Raw genomic sequence first — 22329 nt, forward strand, 5'->3', positions numbered from 1 at the left:
AATGTAACCCAACACGTTGCATGGATGTAGCCTCCGCTACTCTGTGCCTTTAAATAATGTCACCATTTAAAACATTGCTACTGAAATACGAAAGTGGAACAAATGAAACAACAAGGTAATCCAACAAGGAATATTGCAGCTAAATTACATTGCATGTGCCCCGGAGTCACAAAAAAATAATAAAAATTAACTCTCACGAGTCACTTTGGTAGAAACGCCGCACGTGATCGCCTCGTTGCCCCGCCGGGGAAAGTTAAAGTTCTATGTTGTCAGATATTTCCGGGTCCTATGACTTATCATGTGGTTGTCCGGTAGGAGGAGAGGAGACTATGCTTTCTGTTTGATCATCTCGTTCCCAAATATAAAGCCGTCTTCGTCGTACTTCTGCAAACGTACGGAAAAGGGAAGTGGGTGTCGAAAGTTGTCGAAAGGGTCTCTCGCCACTCTTATTTTCATAGTTTCATTAGCAGTATGGCTGGCGGGTCGGTGTCGGAGTGTAAGGAATATTTGTTCAAAGTTTTGGTGATTGGGGAACTGGGTGTAGGAAAGACGAGCATCATCAAAAGATACGTTCACCAACTTTTCTCCCAGCATTACAGAGCCACAATTGGTGTCGATTTTGCCCTCAAAGTTATCAATTGGGACAGCAAAACATTGGTTCGACTGCAGTTATGGGACATTGCAGGTAAGTCATTTGATTTCTGCGGATATACAGTATACGCTTGATGTTTTATTAGATCTTTGACCTGTTCTGCTAGGCGACACCGACATGAATGCCAATATAAAAGCTCATGACTAATTAATTGTTATATATGTTCTCCGATCTATAAACAGTACCCAACGCTGTACCTTGGGGCCACTGTAAATTAAGTAAGATAAAGTGCTTCCTCTGTATTTTTATTGATTTTATACATTTTATGGTTAGTGTAGCAAAGCAAAAATTACTTAAACATATCGGCGAAAAATGTGCTGTTTTGAAAAGAGATCTAAAACAAAGCTGCATCTGGGATCCGTTACGGTTAATGTTGGCGAACATAATTGCAAGCGCATTATAAGTCATGTTACGAGACCCCGCCCTGCGAAAGAGGGCATACGTGTGGCCTTCCATTACGGTGGAGAGAGCGATGCCTCAATATAGTCAATGGCTTGCTCAAGTACACTTGGTTCAGATATGGACACGCACTTACTGTTTTTAATCAGATTATACGACTGCTTGTGAGATGATCACAAATAGGGAAGTGAAACTACAAAATGTTAACTGCAAAAATATGACAAATATGACAGTATGTTTGTTGCACTGATTCTGATGTTGGAGTTTCTGTTGGTCTTTTCAGTTGTTTTTTTGCTTTTTTTTGAGTGAAAAAGTGGCAAGTTTCATAACTGCACTCTCTGGCTTCAATGACTCTCTCTGACATTTAGCAGCTGGAAAAGACAAGAAAACAACACTTGGAAAAAAAAAACTATATTGTATACAGACTTTGATGACCTGTTCTATAAGCATAGGACCATTCCAGTATGGTATATGTTATTTTAATGTAATGTGTCTCACCTTTTCTTCATGACCTATGACACCAATAGAAACTCTAACATTCCTCACATCAATTCAAAGTATTTATTGACATTTTACAATTTTTTTAGACTCTGAAAAGTTCTCTGCAATCTGTGACATTTGATGGTGGGCCAAAACTGGAAAAAACAGCAAGACTTTTTGCCCATGAAGGCAAGTGCGCATTATTTCACTCGCCTTCGGTCATTAGCTTCAGTGCCTGAACTGAATGTGCATTCCCTCTCATAGTGTCAAAAAGTCATCCAGCTGCGTTTTGCTTGTGGTATTATAGTGTCCCAGGGGCATGTGTAATGCAATCTGCCAACCAGACTTGGAGAAAGAATGGTCACATTTAGCATTCATTTTCACTTTAGTCTGTCAGTGCTCAGGTGTGGTGATGGTTTATGACCATCTGCCTCGCCCTTCAGGAGAAGACGCACCGTGAAGTGATCGTAAATCATAAGACTTCTCCACAGAATTACAGATTAACCTCAGAAGCTCATGATCTGTATTCAACATTTCATATGGGGAGATGATAAAATGTTCTATTATTGTGTAGGACTGTAAAGGCTCCATAGGTTTTGTTTTATTTAAGCGTTCATAACTGGAATTGGATTTTGTTTTCCTCTTTTTTTCTCATTAGACCACTAGTCGACTTCATAGTCACATATTTTTCATAATCCATTGGCTTCCTTTTTAAAAAGTGTTTCTTTAGTGTTCAAGGCAAATTTACACAGTGCTTTTTACTTCCTTTTATTAAATTGTTTTTATAATGTTATTGTAAAAATAAATTTAGAAAAACACATAAGCTTGATGAACTATTTAAAAAGGGAATTTCCAAAAAACAAACAAAAACAACAAAAAAAAATTTGTTGCATTTTTCTAACGTACATTGTAAGAAATTCCATTGCATTGGGCAGTCCAAATTTTCCTCATTCATCTACCCCAAATATCTTAGTTCCTTCAGCAAGAACTGCCAATTGGATACCTGTTTAACTTTAGTCCAGCTCCACATGGCTGAGATTGGAGACCTTTCATAAGGATGTGTCCCTTTCTCTAACACCTTGCTTTGTGGCACTGGCAGGGCATTGAACAGCCCTGGAGACCAGTGGACCTCAGCAGTCACTGTAACCATGCTGGGAGAATGCAGGCATAGCTGGATTGATAGCTGTGGAGGTAGTGTCCTCGGCTGCTGTCAGGAAGAACTTCCCCATCTCCAGGAACTACATGCTGACTTGTCACTGATCCCTGTCCATAGGAGAAGGGTGGAATGACCGTCAGCATGACAGATCACTGGTGCAGAAGGTTGCTCTTCCACCACTCCAGCATTTGCTGATATGGTTCAGAACCTGCTGTGGTCTGCTTTGATCCGTTAAAGACATGGTGGTGGCACCATGTATACCACGACCTGCCTCAGACTGCTCCTCTTTGTACACGACCTGCCTCAGACTGTTCATATATATACAAGCTATCTCCAACTCTGGTCGGCAAGTTCATTTTTCCTGAAGATTATTTAGGTAGGAGCTGACTTGAACATACTGGTTTTGGGATGTTCAGGTGTGAATAGATTGCAGCATTGCTGTCGGCACTACATCTTGCCTTTTCAGGTGCAACATCTTCATTCCAAAGCTAGGCATCCAAGATGATCTGCCAGGAGCTTTAAGCTCTGGTTTTGTAATTCAGAATGACATTTGCTGTCATTGTCTGGTTGCTTTTCTGGATGAGTGAGTTCTAAAAGTCAGTAGTGGTTAAAGTAGTTTTGCATAAGTATGGAAAGTACCTAAGGTTTTCTGTGTTAATTCCAGCATGTTTGGTTTGTCAAAAGATCACTGGGTTAAACTGAGAAATCTGTTCCACAGGCCAGCAGGACTGGGAGCTTTTCAAAGGAGTTTTTCTCAGGCACATTTACTTTAGATATTGTTCTCTTATCCTCTCTCCACAAACTGCCCAGATTCTCTTTCTCAGGCAAAAACATTTATGTAGTTTTTTTTCCGCCTTCATAAAAGAAGCTGAAATAAAGATATCACAAAGGGAGACATCTGGAGATGGAGATTGCTTGCTTGCTTGCTTGCTTGCTTGCTTGCTTGCTTGCTTGCTATTGGTTAATTCTGGTTATATATGGAGTGGTTCAGTGCAAGGGAGGCAGTAGGGTGTATATGTGATCATGTACTGCTTGTTCACAGAACAAAGAAAGGAGATACAGTCACAGAAACTCCTTTCTACAGAGACCTATACTCTCATATAACCTCACAAGTCCACTAGTATTCTGTAACGAAGTCTCTGTGGCATCTAATGCCTTAACTATCTGTGCATCTGAAGTAAACAGGAGAAAATGCCTTTTCAGGGAAATGCTGACTTGCCACCGTTTTAGGTTTCCCACTCTCAGCTCAGGCCTGTATTAACTTAAACAGGGCTGTTCACATTCTTCCATTTATGCCTCTACCCCCCCCCCCCCCCCCTGCCCTCCATTAACCCCATTAATCAAGCACATAATTGGCAGTTTGTTACTAGGACTTGAATCTGTTTGTTTCTTTCATTTTTACTCTTTACTCTCTCCAGCAACCCAATGATTAGGATAATGATCCTGAATGGGATGACTGTAATCGAGGCCTCCAGTGGAGATGTGTGAGTTGGAGCCTGAGTGAAGCCAGGGGCTCATCCTCCCACTGTAGCCCAGAATAGCCTCGCTCTTCTTGGGCTGCCAGAGAGAGATGAGCAGATTATAGGCCTGGGGCCTCTAAGAAGGCAACTCCTCATGCCAGTGATTTGGACAATTCAGAGACAATAATGCTGTTTCCCCATCTCTCCTCTCTTTGCGTCTCTGCCTCACTCTCTGAGAGGATGAAATGAGGTTAAGATTAAAATGGAGTGTAGGGGACGGAAGAATGTCATGGTTTCAGTATGTATGGGAGTGATGTTTATGGATCTCCCGTGACGATTAAAGGAATTGGTTATTTTTTTCCTGCAGTTGTAATATTTCTCTTACATAACCTTATTCCTGCTAAACACTTATTGACTGTATATTGTGTCTTATCGTTACTGCAACTTCTGATGTCATAACTTTAAACTGTGATTTGGGAAACATTTTCTCTTTCAGGTGTTTCCAAAAACTCTGAGCCTTTCTTTTACTTCCCTGAAGTAAATATTAAAATTTGATGGCGATAAGTTGGCTTAAAAGATATGTTATTGTTGGCAATGAAACAGCGGCTTCTTTGATCTGCAGGGATGCAACAGATATTCTGTGACGGAAATAACATCGTGGTCAACATCACAATTTAGCCAGTTCACAAAAAACGTGTACTCCCTCTTTTCCAGGACAACCTAAGAAGCATTTGTTCAAATCTAGCCACTGCGTGTAATGTACCAGATTGTGTAAGAGCCCTTCTGATGCTTTAAGGGCTGTTCGTGCGGACTGTTTGCTCAATCAGTGGGAGTGACTTGCCTTGTGCAAGGTAAGAAAACGTTCTTTGAAGCCTGTGTCTCTTGCGCCGGTCGGTTCCACTTCTTGCATCTCTACCACTGTTTTTAGTGTCAGCTCGCATTGAGACAAATAACAGGCTCCTCCGGAAGACGTCTGCGATGCAGACAGAGCGCCCCCGTCCCCGTCTCGGCGCTCGCCCTCTCCCATCGTTACTGCCGCCGTGAGTGAGTGAGAAGGACGCATGAAGTGTGTTACGGTTTTGCTTGCGGGGGGGGGGGGGCTGCAGCTGGCGTGTCTGGCTTGGATTGTTTCCATAGCAACCCACCTACTAGATAGTAATCGCGATTAGGGCCATGCAAAAGGAAAACTTCTGGTTGCCATGGCTATGGACGAAGGAGCTTCCCCTGTTCCTCCGGCGCTCGCTGCGGTTTTCATTTCACTCCTTTCTCTCGTTCATCGTCTCCTTTGCTGTCACCTGTTCCTGGACGCAAATGCTACTGGCGTGATCCGAGGTGTCCCATTGTTATACTTCTGTGTGGGAGGACTGGGCTTCTGTTTTGTGTTGAACCAAACTGCGGAGAAACTAATGGCAACCAATGATATTAATGTTGGAGCTGGCATTATATATTATCAGAGTAAATGCAGAGCCTCCTCTGCTGTCGTGATGAGTGGTTCTTATGATTTATGGTGTTTCACTTGCTGAGGTTAGTGGAGGGCACCGACTCGCCTTATTGCCCAAGATATGGATTGGCAGTGAATGTTGATTGTTCCAAGCCATTGGGCTCCTAAGGGAGACACACAAGATTCTCTACACCCTCCAACTATCTGTAAGGCGACAGCTATTGACTTCCAGTATTACAGAAATGATCATGACATGCACCCTTGGGGTGGCCTATAGCAAGCTGCTCGATAAACAGTCTTCTGTCGAAGTGGTTCAGATTGAACTAGTGGACAGCAGAGCAGTTATAATTTTAAGCGCATGCTTTTTTGCTTTGCTTTGTTTATTTCTTAGCAACACCAACTGTGTTTGAAATCAGTGTGACCAGGGAGTTGATTTTTTTTTTTTTTTTTTTTTTTAAAAACAAATATTTTATTAGATCCCTCTGGAAGGTATTTCATGATAAGGTTAAACAGTTCATTTGGAGTCGTGGGTGGGAACCATAGCTTGGGTCACCAGGGGCGGATTGCATTACAGTCTGTCCAGACTGGGTGTTAAGTACATTTGCTTGTTCGTTTTAATATGCACCCTAAACTGAATGAAAGCAAATATTGCGAAATCCTTACATCACAAGTGTCTGCGATTGCTTCGCACATCTTTCGCTTCCTACTCGGGAGCGTACCTTCCAGTAGTACTTTCATGCTATACTATTCTCCGTTTTTCTAACCAATTCCCTCTTTGTGCTTTCTTGTCGTTACTTTTAGTGACACACACCCACTGTTCTCCGAAGTACCATTATTAAGATCGCTTGACCAATGTTCGACGGAGCTGCCTTCGCGATTTCCTGTTCTCGCCGTGAAACCGAGGCGGCACAACCGGAACGTGAGCGGAAAGCGATTGTTGCAAGGCGCTTGGCTGCTCCGTTGTAGTAATAAAAAAATAAAATAAATAATAACAATAATGATGTCATCACTGTTAAGGCGTCCGCTGGTTTACCGCGGCCAGGCGTGGGGAAATATCCTAAATGCTCGGGTACTGTTATTTCACTGAAATTATTATGTCTCCAGTGGAAGCAAAAGGGGTCTGTTTTATATATAGAATTACTATAGAATTACAATGCGACAACAGAAAATTATGAAATAACAGGCTGTAAAACAATAAAGAAATTAATATCTAAATGAATGTTTACAGTGTAAGTCAGCAAAACGATGACCCCTGTCCAAACACTTATGCAATGAAGTATTATTAATAATATTACTTAAGAATTGGAAGGAAAAAAAACAACTCAACAATACTTCACTGAAACACTCATGACTGAGCTAATTTACTAGTATATGCCTGTGATTGTGTCTCCTGTTTGGAGGTTGTTGATGCAAAGCTGGATTTTTCAGGGGCCTGAGCCCATACCAGTGAAGCAGACAAGTACATCAAACTCTCCTCTTGTGTGTCAGCCCTCCTTGGGGTTCACCTGAGGTTAAAAGGAGTAAATTTAGCTCAGCAATCAAGAGCAATTAGCTGCCAAGAGACCCAAGGAGGTTTTGGCATGTAAGGTGCACAGCTGAGAGAGTGGAGATAATGAAACGGAGACCATTGGGGGGTGAAACGCACACACGCATGCACAGCTACTGTCTGATCTAGAACAGACTGTAAAATACATTGTGCACATCACAGGTTTTTTTTTTCCCCCCTGTATCTGGCGGAGTTCTCTGCATGTGTGCCTGGGCTCGCACGCTGTCTCCTTCTCTCATTCTCACTTTCAGTGATTTTCACCCCCCACCCCGCCCGCCCCCTGCCGCTCATCTTGCCCTCTGTTCTTATGCCTGTCGCCCCCCTCCCCCTCCCCATCATTTTGCATTAACATTGCAGTGGTACATGTAAAAGGAGGTCAAACCCCATTTTATTTATTTTATTTTTTGTTTGGTTGTTTTTTTTTATTTTTTATGGTGTGAGTCAGAAGACCACCCATTTCCTCTCAAGGCCTAACATTTCCTGTTATAGCAATCACTTTCTTGGGCCATCCCTGATCATCTTATCGTGTGTGTGTGTGTGGGGGGGGGTGCACATGTGCTTTGATGTATTAGCTGCCACTGCTGAGAACTCTTCCTCTCCTCTCTACATCATCTCCTCCTTTTTCTCTGTCCATCCAGCCCTCTGCTCGGTCACTCCCCAGGGGCTAGAGAATGGTGGAGAGAAAGCGTGTGTGTGAGAGTGAGCGAGAGCGAGTGAGCGTGCTGTCAGTGTAAGCAGGCTTGCGATTCACTCTCTCCTCAGCTCTCATGTATTAGGCCTCATCTGTACTACAAAGCAAAGCCCAGTCAGTCATATTCCTGTTAGAACCAGAGGAACCCTCTGAAACCTTACACACTTCGACCAGCTGACAGTCCTTCTGCCTGTTTTTTTTCCCTTCAACATTTTCCCTTTTCTACTGAATTGTGGGGAAGTTGTTTGCAATGTAATAGCTTTCAGTTGCCCATCTAAAAGCATGTGGATAGCAGATAACCCTTACAGCACTGCTCTGGTCCCAGGGGAATTAGAAAACGTGGTTGCAGTTAATCATTGGGGGATGAGGTCTGAATTTGGAGTCTGATTCATAAGGGCCCGTTGGATGTAAAGGTTATGTGTTCCCTTTATATGATGCACCACATATGTCTGTCTTTAGGTCAAGAGCGATTTGGGAACATGACCAGAGTGTATTACAAAGAGGCAGTGGGGGCATTTGTTGTCTTCGACGTGACCAGGAGCTCCACGTTCGAGGCTGTGTCCAAGTGGAAGCATGACCTGGACAGCAAGGTGAAGCTGGCCAATGGTAGCCCCATCCCAGCTGTCCTGCTGGCCAATAAGTGCGACCAGAAGAGGGACTGCTCTAGCAACGCCTCCCTCATGGACAGCTTCTGCAAGGAGACTGGCTTCCTAGGCTGGTTTGAGACATCAGCCAAGGTAACACGCGCACAAGCACAAACATAGACATTTAGATACAGCCTTCAGCTGGAGTGCCACAACCCTTCACAGTTTAGTGTTTTCCTCCTGTATCATAACTATGTTGCAGTAGCAGCAAATTATAAAGCTGTTGGAATGCCACTCAGTCAGGTATGTTTGGAACAAAACATTAAACTGTGCAGTACTTTGACCATCCAGGACAGACATAACACAAGGCCTACTAACTTCCATTGTCCACTTACCCTGGCATGATATGATTACTATAATGTGTTGTTAGAAATTGCACTTATGATAAGCCTTGTAATGTTGTAAAACACAACAGTAAACCCTTAACATGATGTGGTTAAAGATTGGCCTGCGTTACCTTGGCCTATATTATAGTGATGGCACACAACAACAAAATGTATTCATTTGTGAGCAGGTTCATTTGTTCACTGCAATATTAGCATTTCAAAAGCCACTATTACGGTAACATTTAGTAAACGAAGTCCTAGTCGACACCGAGCTGATCAAAAGCTGTGCATGACCAGGTGACCTTGGCTGCATGTTTAAAATGCCTGACATACTTCTGCCCTGGATTAGGGGCAAATCAGTATTTCTGTGGTAATTCTAAGTAAGATCATTTCTCAAACTCTTCATGTCTGGGTCACAGGTCCAAGGTTTGCAACTTGTGCATAGCTGAGATGGACAATGATCATTTAGAGCTTTTGTTCATTGTAAATGTAGGATTTCTATAGCTTCCCTGACCTGTCTCATAATGCATAATTCCAGTAGAGTATTACATGCACCATAGATTGGAGCCATTGGATTCACTGATCTGCAGACTCGTTTCAGACTATAATCCCATCCTTATGATGAAAATTATGAACAGGTTTTGCTTTTGGGATTTCTTGTTCAAGTTATATAATAAGTTATATATATTTTTAACCATTTTTTTAAATTTAAAAATTCACTAAAGAGGTAAAGGGGTGTAGAGATTAGGAGTATAGTTAAGTAATTAGGTTTCTCTTATAACCTTTGGACATCTTGTTTTGAATTGTGGCTATTCAGTTCCAGTGTAAGAGAGCGGTGGAGGTGTAATTTCAGTGTGTGAAATTATTTATTGGACTTTTCTATTAAACAACTTTTCCAACTTTCACATCTTTTCCAAAACTTCTCCCAGTCCTTGGTATTTTTCGTGTTCCTTGGTCCTGATGATGCAGTCACTTGAATTTGCTACATCTATCACTATGGCTCTTTGCTCCTTGTCCGTCATTATGTCCGGTTGGTTATCCATTACCATTTTGTCAGTCTGGATCTGGAAATCCCATAGGATCTTAGTTCAGTCATTCTCCATCCCCTTCAGGGATGTGTCCCACTTTGACCTCTGAACTTCCAGCCCATACTCAGCACAGATGTTTCTGTACACTATGCCACCCACTTGGTTATGGTGTTCCATGTACACGCTGCCTGCTAGCATCTTGCATCCGGCTGTTCAATGCTGGACTGTCTCAGGGACATGTTTTCACAGCCTACATCTTGGGTCATACCTGCTATGGCAGATCCCACCCTGTATTGATCTTGTATTCAGATCTTATTCTTGTGTTGCCATGATTTGTGCTTTCTATGCTGTCATTTGATCCAGCTTTTCCAGCAATTGGGAGGATTTCGGCCACTTCCACCATTTGCTGGTGGTACAAACCTGTAGGTGTTTATACTTCCAGGATGGTCCTGGGTCCTTGTCATGACCTCCTGTGGCTTACCCTCCCATTGGAGAGTGTCAATGATCATCTTCTGGACAACTGTCTCATTAGCAGTCTTCCCTGTGATTGTGGCTGCATGTGCTGAGCTAGACAGAGAGAGACTGAGAGATACACTGTTTGAATGGTAATTTACTCAAACTTGAAATGAAAAATTCTAATAATTTGGAATAAAAAAAATCTAATAATTGAGATGCACCTGTATACACACATATATACTTAAAGTGAGTGAGGGGGAGAGAGAGGGAGGTTCATGTTGCTGCTCCCCACAGATGTTCTTTTGTTGCGCTTGTGTTTTTTTGCTTCTGGAAACCAAATGGAGCTTACAAGCAGCAAACTACACCTAATTTTCCATTGATAAAGTTCCTGTCAGAAAGTATTGCACCTCCTATCCATAGAGCTTTTGGTATATTTACCATACATTTCAGATAGTGTCCCAGTCATCAGAATCTCTTAGTTTTAGCTGAGTTTTGACTTGGTGTCCACTACAGAAGTGCCACACTGTTCTGCTGTGTCCATAATCACCATATACTGTTAGTCTATATGTGGTATGTGTTTGTTTGAGTGTTCTGTGTCATGGGGTTGCAAGATTGTAAGGTGTGAAATGTTACAGGTGGAAAAGAGCAAGAAGTGGCCATCGTTTGGGCTTTTCGCCGTGTGTAATTCATTTTGGGGTTTGCATTTGTGTGTTTGCAGGCTTGTGTGTCTGGTTGTAGCTATTTGACAGAAGGTGTTGCATCACCCAGTCTGCCTAAGCACATGTTTATGGCCTAAATGTAGCCATTAAGGACTGAGCCACACAGATGTCTGGCGGGGAGCCCTGGCACCTGTGCATGTGCCCGGGCATAAGCATGTATGCAGATGTGTCCTCATTTATGGACACCCACCTCCTCGTGCTCTAGAGATGGAGAGATTGGGGTGAGATGCCGCTTGGACACAGTCTCTCTCCCTGCTTTTCTTCCACTATGTTCATGACCTTTATACCTGCACTTCTGTGAGGACTTCTCTGGCAGCAGGAACACCTGCCGCCAGTAGACGTTTTGCAAGTTCCTTGACAGATTTCAGTATCTCAATAGCTATATTTAAGTGATCGAGCAACATAATTTTATTTGAAAATGGCATCATCTGATCCATCAAGCATTCTCGTCACCAAGGTTACTTAATAGTAGTGTGACTTAATGGACTGTTGTTTGTTTTGTTTTGTTTTTTGAAACCCTAGACTTAAACAAAGAATGTAGGAAGTACGACTCCCATCGAAAGGGTGACTAAATCCAATGCTGGATCAGGGTTTCATTTGTGTCTGGGAAGAGGACCCCACTCTTCACATTTAATTGGGTAGTGCCTGTTTAAGACAAGACCGCCCCCACCCCCCAGTTAAAGCAATCACAAAGGTAGCCTGCTCCCTTAAGTCCATGCTGCCTGCTGCAACTTGCTGTGCCCACGCGGGGCCCACACGCCGTTGTGATGGTGTGGGCCAGTCTCCATGGCAACCTGCTTAGCAATCCAGCCTCAGGTGGTGCTCCAAGGAAATGGAGGTCGCGTGGCGTCGCGTGTGCTCAGACAGGCCCGGTGAGAGAGCTGGATGGTTCCAGCCGAGAAACTTTGACCCGTGGTCTGTCAGTGCAGCTTGATAACAGCTTTACCTTGGGACAGAGAAACATTCCCACTCAGGTGGCTTTGTTGCTCTCAGAGACACTTCAGCTCCCACCTCCAAGCACTCCTCAATCCAAACTCCAACACCAAAGGTCTCCTCGGCCCAGGGGAAGTGGCTCTTCGCACTCAAGTTCGGTTTATCAGCGTTCATCTTCTCACAGTGAAGCCAAGGCTTGGCCTTTATTTTTTTTTTTTACCCCTGCAACATTTTTTTTTTTACCCCTACAACTTTTTTTTTTTTTTTTTTTAATATCACAACACCCTCAATATCACCTTGTGCAGTGGAGGAAAAATGAGACGGAGTGTCATGAGGAGGGAAGAGGGAATCATACTGTGGGAGTGTGTGGTTTAGCTGGGTGTTTTAGTGAGAATACTGAAGGCTAAACCATGTATGTCCTTGGCTACCTTTTGGGATGGTTGAGATGGGCCTAACTGCAGCCCTGGTTATCTGACTTGTTGTCCAATAGGAATGATGTACTTGAAAAAGCATGTACCCCCAACCAGGGTATTCAAAGTAATTTATTCATGCCTTCTCAGAATTACTGGTGTGCACCCACATATAGAGAAACATTTTGTCAAACCACACCATTTATTTTATTTTTTTTTACTAGACTGCAAAAACATGTCATTGACAGCTATATTTGTAATTCTCTATTCATTAATGGAACCATCCTGCTAACATTTTGTAAAAACCAAACTTGTTATATTTCATTTCTCTTTCCGGAGCAGGAGAACATAAACGTGGAGGAAGCTGCTCGCTTTCTGGTGGAGCACATCCTCCTCAACGACCAGGGCCTCCCATACGAGGAGAGCATCAAGCTGCACGAAGAGCCCATGGTTGCAACGAGCAAGTCCGGCTGCTGCTAGCACCCTGTTTCTTTCATTAAAGGGCAGGGAGGAAGGGTCTGAGGGACTGAGACCCCAGAGTTACCAAATTTCCCCCCATCCCCACCCCCCAATCTTGGTACCTCCTCCCCAGGCTCCTCACCGCTCACCCCGAAATCAGCAGCACAAGTGCACAATCCTGGCCCACAAGTCTTGGCTCTCCAGGAGTGAAACCATAGCTGTGAGGATGATTCTGTGTGAAGTTACCACTCCATCTCTCTCTGTCTCTCTACCTGTCTCTGACTCCCTATGACTCCAAAAGTTGTTTCTCTGAGAACTTCATCTTTGTAGCAAGGGATCCAAAAGGGTCAATCAATTGAAATTTTTTTTTTCTTTCTTTTTTTCATTGAAATGAAATGTAATCCTGTAGGTGTCATAGGAGGGTGTTACCAAGTACATCTTTCTTTTAGATGCAATTTAAGATAGTGCTCATAAGATGTTCTCAATTTTCCACAATGTTATATAGGCCATAGCTATCAGCGTGCCAGCTGGTGACATTTGCCAATGAGGCTTGGCCCTGGGAAAAGTTCTTTCAGGAATCTTGCTGTCTTTCTCAAATGATACTGAAGAAAGACTTTAAAATAAAAGTTTAAAATTTTACCTCTCTCTCTCTCTCTCTCTCTCTCTATCTATCTATCTATCTATCTATCTATCTTTTTCTTTTTCTGTTTACTTATCGCAATCAGTTGCCTTCCAGACTTCACCAATAAGAAGCTTATTACACAGAAGGACATTATCCATTATCAAGGAGGAAAGATAAAGAAAAAAATGGAGGGAAAAACTCTAGGGAGAGGTCTGTCAAAGCCGTTGGTATAAGCACTAAAGAACTCCTCTTGTGGGAAAAATGGGTCCCTTAGACTCGGCAGTCCAACACATATGTGGACTAATTTTTATGATGGTGATGGCAGGTTTTTGAAATGGTTCTAAATAAGGTAAATAAGTACTTATCCATGCCTCTCATTCTACTGAGAACTGTATGGAGGTAAACCTTTCAAAATATGCTGGATTCAACCTTTTGTTAAAATAACATTCTTGAAAATAAAGACTTTTAAATAAATGTTTATTTTTGTCAGTTATTGTTTTGTTAACAGCAGTTGAGTTTTAAAGCCTTTAAATAACTGGTCAGTGTCTTTGGGTTTGTGTTTTGGAGATCACAGAGCCTCTATGCATATACACTATATGACCAAAAATATATGGACACCACACCTAATTGAGTTCAGGTAGCTATTTCAGCCACACACCTTGCTAACAAGTATAGAAAGTTGAGCACATAGACCTCCATAGGCACACATTGGGAGTTGAATGGATCTGATGATTTGAAGATCTTCGCAACTTTAAACATGGCACTATCATGGGCACCTTTCCCACAAATCAGTTTTTGAAATTTATGCCCTGCTGGATCTGCCCTGGTCACCTAGAAGTATGGTTAATGTAAGCATGTAGGAGCAACATCAGCTCAGTCACGAAGTGGTACATCACACGGGTCCAGCGAATGCTCTGGCACATAAGAATGGCCTATCCTCTGCTGCATCAATCACTAGAGATACAGACTCCCTCTGGAAGCAACATCAGCACAAGAGCTGTGTTTTAGGAGTTCTAGAAGTGGTTTCAGTGGCTGAGCAGTGCCACCAAAGCCAAAGATGATGATGCAATGGCATGCACTGGGTGAAGTAGTGTAAGGCCCATTGCCACTGGAGTATGGAGCAGTGGAAACATGCTCTCTGGAGTGATGAATCATGCTTCATCTGGCATTCTGATGGATGTACCTGGCTACCTATGCTACTAGAATGTACAGGGCATATAGTAAAATTTGGTTAAGGAGGCATGAGACAGTTTATCAGTGTTTGGAAATTAGGACCCTTATTCCCATTGAAGGGGAATGTTAATGCTACAGCATACAAAGACATTTTAGACAATTATATGCCTCCAATTTGTGGCAGCAGTTTGGGGAAGACCCTTTATGCGAGGTCCAAAAAGACATGGTTTGAGCTTGTTGTGGAGGAACTCCAGTGACTTCAACCCCACTACACATTTTTGGGAAGAATTAGGACATTTATTGTCAGCCAGGCCTCCTCTTCATCAGTGCCTGACCTCAGAAATGCTCTTTTGGATACATATATGGATACAGACACATTCCAAAACATTATGGAAAACCTTACTATAGAAGTGGAGGCTATTATAGCTAAAAAGGGGATAGGCAGAGGTGGTGCAAAAGACTAACTCTTTTTGGACTTGGATGTCCAATAAGCTCAAATAGGTGTGGTAGTGAGATGTCCATGTACTTTTCATATAGTGTAACTGCTGGTCTATGTACAATTTCTACTTATAGGTGTCATAAGGAGTGCAGTGTAGTACACAAGGTTTCCAGAGAAACAGGAGGTTTCAGGTAGAGGTTCTTCATCAGCTGTGCAAACAAATGCTTCTGAAGTTCAACTGATGACATAGGTAGTAATTGCAGTGTATTGGCGTTAAAGAAGTAGAAGTAATAATATAGCATTTTGCTTGCACAGTGGATGAAAGACGTCTGTCTGAAACATCCGTTTTTTTCCCCCTTTGGAAACCTTGTTTACTACACTGACATTTTTGACTACGTATATATATCTTATACTCGATTAATCATTAGGCTGTGCTATACACAAAACTCTAAACTCCTATTATTTTTTGTTAGGTTAGGTTTTCAATTCGTTTTCAAATACCCGATAATCTGGGAAATCCAAATTTACCGCTATATAATATTACATGAATTGAGTCTTCTTCTTTGCTAGCTATATAATACTGGATCACAACACGTTTTATTAATTAGAAGCTCTGTGATTTGGATCTGAAATGGCGCAGTGACCAGGTGCAAACAACCAGCTATCATTTTAATATATTTTCCATCATAAGCCTGTTACGTGAGCTGTGTAATTATAGCCTAGCCCATTTTCTATATATATAAAACCCCTTTTCCCATGTCAGGTATGAAGTATTTAGACAGAAAAACTTCATTCATAACAGAAGCAATGTCTAATACATTTGAGTTTGAAGGTTTAAGATTATTAGGCCACTACATTTCTTCAAGACCGAAAGCCTGTAGAAACAATGTTTACCATTAGATATCAAACGACCGCAAAATAGGCTGTTGCCCTTCACTTCATCACAAGCGGGAAATCCGAAGAGCACTCGAATGAGCTCCTATTGGCAGCGCACGTGGCGGCGTCGCTCAGCAACAGGACAAACTCCCCAGCAACTGACTAGCAAAACAAGTCGGACCTTTTCAGCTGTGGCTGCAATCAATAACTCACGAGAAAAGTATTTGCCGGTGACACAAAACTGCAATGTCGAAGCAGCCTCCAAAGAAAAAAGAGTCTTCGACTAGTCGCATTTCTTCATCCCAAGGACAGTCACCCACTAAAGAGTAAGAAATGTGATTCTTGCTAGCGCGCTAAAAATGCAATCACTAGCTAGCTAACACTGTCTTCATAACTTGTTGGCCTATAGGCAGCAATCTAGCTAACTAGCATCGAATTGAATATAATATCATTAGTAGCAGAGATGTGACAGTAAATGTAGCCAATTCATTGGCCTTAGGGTGTCCTCATTAGCGGTCAGTTCTTCAGAGGGCACAGGAGAGATGAAGAGGAGCCGCCTCCCTATCTGGCCTGAATGGAACGAGACGGAGGTCAGTGCTGAGAAATGGGATGCGGCCAAAGGTGGAAAAGACGGAAAAGCTGGGAAGAGTCCACTGAGCGTGAGTGTCAGTGGACGTCTGGTCCAAAAATGAACCTGCCAGGCATTCGTGAAATATAGAGAGAGAATGTGGGAGAGAATGTACACTTATTAACTTTTATGCCTGTATATCCTGCATGAATATTTAAAACAAACAAACAAACAAACATTGATCTGAGTCATTGATCTGAGTAGCTCTTTACATTACCACATTTTAGCAGCTGTTTGAGGACCCAGAAGGGAAGGTTGAACTTCCACCATCTCTAAAAGCTCACACTTGGAAACGTCCTTCAGACTACATAGTGAATAAGGTATGCATGTGTTCACCAAAAGACCAGCTGGCACATTTTAGCATCCTCCTTAAAATTTGCACGCTACTCTAGTTCCACTCTCTTCTAGCCATTCATGCATTAGGTAACCCCATTTGTCAGAACAGTTCTGTAGACTGGAGCCATTATGAAATATGGACCACCAAAATATTCCGCCAGCTGTGAAAACCACACAGTTCTTTTTTTTGGCACTGCTTCTTCTCTGGTCTCATGTGAGCCAGCGTAGTGCAATTTCCTAGTTCTATCAGCAGAAAACAATTATACCCAGCTTGTAGCTATCAGCACAGGTCACTGACCACAGAAGCCACGGAACGAGATACACTGTTTAGTTGAGAAAGCGCTTGTTCTCAGTCGAGAGCTGAAACCAATTACTTCAGTATTCACTTGTGTGCATGGTGCCTAATTGACAGAATGAACTGAGGTTGGCTCCTTTGCTTTCATTTCTATGCCAACAATGTAGATGGTGACTGACATTTGATTTGAGAGCCTTTAGAGTTCATTAAGGGTTAATGATGCATTAATAACACATTCATAAAGAGCCTTGTTCTCCATAGAGCTATGACTACAATAGGACAGCATGTTGAATGAGAATGCAGTCAGACAGAATGAAATAGAGAAAGGAATACATTTATTTTAAACTGGAGTCCAAAAGTGTTTAAGTCCCTGCTCAAGTTTTCATCCATAATAGTTTTAATTTTCAGCTCTGAAAGACCACCTTTGGGCATGAAACCAGAGCTGGTTTGGTGAGATTATATACCCTCACCAGCCACCTTATTAGAAATCTTTACCTTATTAGATACACCTGTATTATAGATACATTTCATTTGTGTGTAATTACAGATTGTAGACCATCTGTTGGCATGTACAATTTGTCAGTGATCCTCTACTCTGTTCACTTGTCAGTTTCTGACCACAAGACTACTAAATAGAGATCGTCTGTCTTACAGACCATTCTCAACACAGCTTGACTGTGACATGGTAGTTGTGTGATGGTGGGTGTTGAGCTGGTACAACTTTATCTGGCACAGCAGTGTTGCTGGAGTTTTTACCTGTGTCAGTGTCACTGCTGAGTGGAGTGGTCTGCCATCCAAAAATATCCAGCAAACAGCAGTCCTCTGGCCAGGAACTGACAACTAATGAAGGGCTAGAGGATGACTAACAGAAATTATGCATGGCAGCAGATATAGGCAAGTGTTATATACTTGATCTGTACATCTGTGACGTGTTTCTGATAGTGTCCAATACAGTGGCTGGTAAGTGTATATCAGATAATATCATTTCCATTTTTGTATCAAAATAATTGTTTTATCCACATAAGATGTGTGTGTGTTTAATGCCAGGTTCCAGTTGTAGTTGAAAATGAAGCAGATTTTGATCTACGCTCAGCTAATGAGCATCTACTCTCCAGTGAGGTGAGGCTCCTAGCACTGACTATACAGACATTTTTGTCAGGTCTCTGTGGCCATAACTGCTCTATTGACTGTATCATAGATTCACCTAGAAGAGGGAAAAACAAAACTATTTGTAGCCTCTGGAAAGCCATTCATTTTTTCCAACCTAGCAAGTTAAGCCGCTGTTTCTACAATGCAGAGATGAAATAATAGCAGTGCATTTAGACGTACATGGAAGGTGTTATTGATGGTCTTCTCACCAGGTGGTTTAAGGAATTGTAGAACTCCTTATTATTTAAGCGCTTCGCTAGCCAAGCTAGATGCCTGCTAGGTCATATATACAAAACAGGATAATTAGCACCATTCAGGAATAAACTGTAAAAAGTCAACAGTGAATGGGGCAGTTTGTGTGACTTCAGTGGTTTCCTCCTACGCTCTTACTGATGTTCACATCTCTCCACCTCAGCTCATCCGCTGTATCATCAGCGAGATATACATTGTGTGGAAAGTCTGCATCCCAGCAGGGGTTGAAGACAAAGCTGTTTCTGTGGACACAGCCCCTAACCCCTGGAGGCCCTGGGAGCACATCTATTCCCTGTGCAAAGTGGCAAAGGGCCACATGCCTCTCTATAATGCCTATGGGAAGTATGTGGTTAGACTCTACTGGATGGTGAGTTCTGACCACACCTAGATCATATTACATTTGTCATTGATGTGCAGTTTTGCTTTATGTTTAAATAATTACAAAACAATAATTTTCCAGTAATTATTTCTTAATTGTCATTATGAAGAAAAAGAAATGCATGATGAGAAATGACGAAAACTCACAGATTTTTTGCATCATATTTATTGCACCACTATTTTTATACTATTTTTTTTGTAAATGCAAGACCTGTGCAGTATTCACACCTGGAAGAGAAATTAATACTGAGCACTTTATGGGATTTTTTTTTTTTTTTTCCTTGCATACTCTGGCTGTATCCCGAGGTCTCTTTCTATGAGAGTGTGCTACTGCCTGAGCCTGGCCAACTCTCTGTTGGCTTTGGCTGCTCTTTGACCTGCCCTGTCATGTCACTGTATGAAGAGCCCATTTTTTGCTGCTCTACTCTCTGTGTTCATCAGTCCAGTGACCGGTGCCATCCCATTGTTTGTTTGGAGGGAATTTGGAGCAATGCAAATTAGCACAAGGCTACACTTTTTGGCAATTGGAGAAATAATGTTTTATTTCTGATATTTAGGCATTCTATTTTTCAGTGTGTTAAATATTAATTTCAAAAACTTGTCAAAATCTCTCTTTCTCTTTCTCTCGGTCTGTCTAATCAATCTTAAGTACACTTCAGTAAAGTATAGTACCAGTGCAGTTTGGACATATGAAAGGCGGTGCAACTCTCACATATGTCCCTTTTCTAGAGTTTAGTGTAAAGTTAAGTGACATGAAGGGAATATTTTGTCTCAAGTGAAGGACTACTTAAACACCAACAAAAAACCCTCATTAGGCTCTGTAATATGACATCACATTAGTTTTAGCAGCATATAAATGAATACTTGTGTAACCAGACCTTTGATTAAAGGTTAAAAATGCACACAGTCCCTCTGTTGCTCTCTGCACATATATGTTTCAGGGCTGTTGGAGGAAAATCACGATTGATGACTCTTTACCGTTTGATGATAAGAACAACCTGCTGCTTCCAGCAACCACAAACCAATCAGAGCTCTGGCCTATGCTACTGGCTAAGGCTATCCTCAAACTGGCCAATACAGAGTAAGTACAGTCATGATCAAAATGGTCTAGTCAAATTATGACAACTTTGTGAAGGCATTGTTTTGATCTCCTAGGTTTACTTGGAGTAATGTTAGACTTGACCTACCTTGCCTAATAATATTTTAACTATAAATGTTATAGTTACTTTTAGATGCGTCATATGACTGTTCCAAATTTGTAACATGCTAGGTATTTCAAATGTTACTCTGTAAACAAAATCAAGGGAAAGTTACTGAATTCTGTAAATCTTTAATGATATGCAGGAATATTTGACAGTAAATAATAAAACACCTATAGTACTTCTTTTTGAGGCCTTTTCGGTGACTCCCATGAAACACACACACACACACACACACACACACACACACACACACACACACACACACACCATCAGTTCACCTGGAAAAATGACACATGCATCTGTCTATGTTCTTCTAAAGGGGTGACAATAGCACTGGCATGGGGTTCCCGTTCGAGTTGACTCGGCATTAGTGCTAGCGAAATGGTGCAGTTAATTAATAGCTGCCGGACTGCTTGAATACAGCATCCCGTGAGGCACAATTAGTGTATATTCCATCTGCTTTCTTCAAGAAGGAGAGGGAGAAAGAGTGATAGGTCACACCAGCACACACATTTACAGACTTGTTGCCATGAAACTGCAGCATAAATAAGTTATGCTCTGTGTGCAGAAACACACACAGAGAATTGTTTGAGAATTTGCCTAAGAAAAAAAGTTTTTTCCACAGTGACCCTGTCTGTGCATTAATACCAATTCACCTTTGTGCCTAAAGGTGTAGCTCATTTCAATCAGGACTTCATGACCATTCCAGTTCCTTCACTAACAGTTTTCCTCAACATGCATTCACTGACATCTCTGTGTCGCCTGTGCCAGCTGCACTAGCTTCTGGTCTGCAGGTTGAATGTGGTCCACTCTAAACACAACATAAGAAACATCCAACATGGCCTTGCCTTGTGCCCCAAATGATGCATAATGAGCCTTTAGTTCAGGAATTAACACTGGCATTGTCACCATGTTCCTGTTTCAGTGTGGCACCCAGCTCTGGGAGAGAGCTAGGAGAGTTCACCATCATCCACTGTCTGACTGGCTGGATACCAGAGCTCCTCCCCCTTCAGTAAGACTCTCTCACACTCGACAGCTTACGCATTGCAAGCCTGTTATTTGCGGAGTAAGCCCTTCTCCAAATAGGATACTGATAGTGCGTTGCCCAACACTTGTATTTCTATTGACATTTCTTTCCCAACCTTTCTAAAAGACCCCATTACTCTACACTGCTTAGAAATTGAGCCTCTGCCTAGCATACCTCTGTGTTATTTGTGTCCTAAACCATTTAATTTTACGAGGCACTGATGGTAACTAATGTTTTGTATCATCATATTCTGATCATACTGGGATCATACTGACCCAACATTTAGGATGATAAGTCCTTAGGGGGATTGGATAGTAAGTTCTCTGTCCAAAATGGTAATAGTCAGCTTCTCCACACAGAATCCCTGAATACCAAACCTGATGGATTAGATCAACAAAAATAAAAATGAAAACGAATGTAAATTCTTAATTACTTTTATTACTGTGGTGGCTTTGACATTTAAAACTGGAAACTATATAAATCTACATTTATTCCAAGCTGTGGCCAGAAATGAAGCCTCCTGTCTCTCTCTCTCTCCCTCCATCCTTTTGGCTTGGCTGTGTAAGGCTAACGAGGTTTACTGATCTATTGCCCCCCCAGGCCCTGACCAGGCTGTGCTTCCCGCCAGCAGTGATGAGACAGTGCCACATGCTGTTAGATTATGATGGCCACGCCCACCTACCTCCCTTTACATTGCGCTCATTTCAGCACCTCCTGAAAAATGGCCGGCGAGCAGCTTTCTTCTGTGATCAAGCTAGCAGGCCAACACTAGTGCGGTGCAGGGAACTGCCCCTGTGTCATGCATGGGGATGTGGGGTTTGGGTGCTGGGGTGACCAGCTGAAGGTTAGCGCTCAGGCCTGATGCCATGGGAGTTCTTCAGGTTTCTGTGGTTCACAGGCTTCCACGGTGTTCCCACAACAGAGCTTAGTTAGGGATGTTTAAGTGCATTTGAGATGGAAAGAGCATATGTTAAGTGAGGCAGTGTCTTCATTTGTGTGTATATGTGTTGTTACACTTCAGCTTGTCCAAGTATCGATCTGTGTATCTTCTGTCCTGACCTGTGTATATTAAACTGGTTATTAGACGTCCCAGGGTTGTTTTCTCCATGTCTGGCCAAGCCAAGGAAAGGGGGCAGGCCAGCAAACACTGGC

At 42.2% G+C, this 22329-nt stretch overlaps 2 protein-coding genes across 9 annotated transcripts in view; both read left to right on the forward strand.

The window, feature by feature from the left end:
* The first annotated feature begins 302 nt into the window (after positions 1-302).
* rab32a (RAB32a, member RAS oncogene family) lies at positions 303-13900 on the forward strand. The gene is made up of 3 exons (XM_027015526.3): positions 303-685; positions 8285-8562; positions 12684-13900. The coding sequence occupies exons 1-3, from the start codon at positions 472-474 to the stop codon at positions 12819-12821; spliced, it is 630 nt and encodes a 209-aa protein (XP_026871327.1). The 5' UTR covers positions 303-471; the 3' UTR covers positions 12822-13900.
* Positions 13901-16079: 2179 nt separating this feature from the next.
* adgb (androglobin) overlaps positions 16080-22329 on the forward strand; it is a 33487-nt gene continuing 27237 nt past the window's right edge. For all 8 annotated transcript variants that reach the window (XM_081695616.1, XM_081695617.1, XM_081695619.1 and 5 more), the window contains exons 1-7: positions 16080-16236; positions 16410-16569; positions 16766-16858; positions 18217-18288; positions 18734-18937; positions 19890-20029; positions 21076-21162. In XM_081695616.1, the coding sequence (XP_081551742.1) occupies positions 16157-16236; positions 16410-16569; positions 16766-16858; positions 18217-18288; positions 18734-18937; positions 19890-20029; positions 21076-21162 (836 nt within the window). In that variant the 5' untranslated portion in view covers positions 16080-16156. The remainder of the gene's footprint in view (positions 16237-16409; positions 16570-16765; positions 16859-18216; positions 18289-18733; positions 18938-19889; positions 20030-21075; positions 21163-22329) is intronic.

Source organism: Electrophorus electricus, chromosome 2, assembly GCF_041902795.1.
Source record: "Electrophorus electricus isolate QZ-2024a chromosome 2, ASM4190279v1, whole genome shotgun sequence".
Classification (NCBI taxonomy): Eukaryota; Metazoa; Chordata; class Actinopteri; order Gymnotiformes; family Gymnotidae; genus Electrophorus; species Electrophorus electricus.

Excerpts from the sequence above, each read along its gene's own strand:
- rab32a (XM_027015526.3), top strand. The coding sequence starts at position 472 with ATGGCTGGCGGGTCGGTGTCGGAGTGTAAGGAATATTTGTTCAAAGTT. Across the intron at positions 686-8,284 it reads GCAGTTATGGGACATTGCAG|GTCAAGAGCGATTTGGGAAC; the intron begins GTAAGTCATTTG and ends GTCTGTCTTTAG. Across the intron at positions 8,563-12,683 it reads GGTTTGAGACATCAGCCAAG|GAGAACATAAACGTGGAGGA; the intron begins GTAACACGCGCA and ends TTTCCGGAGCAG.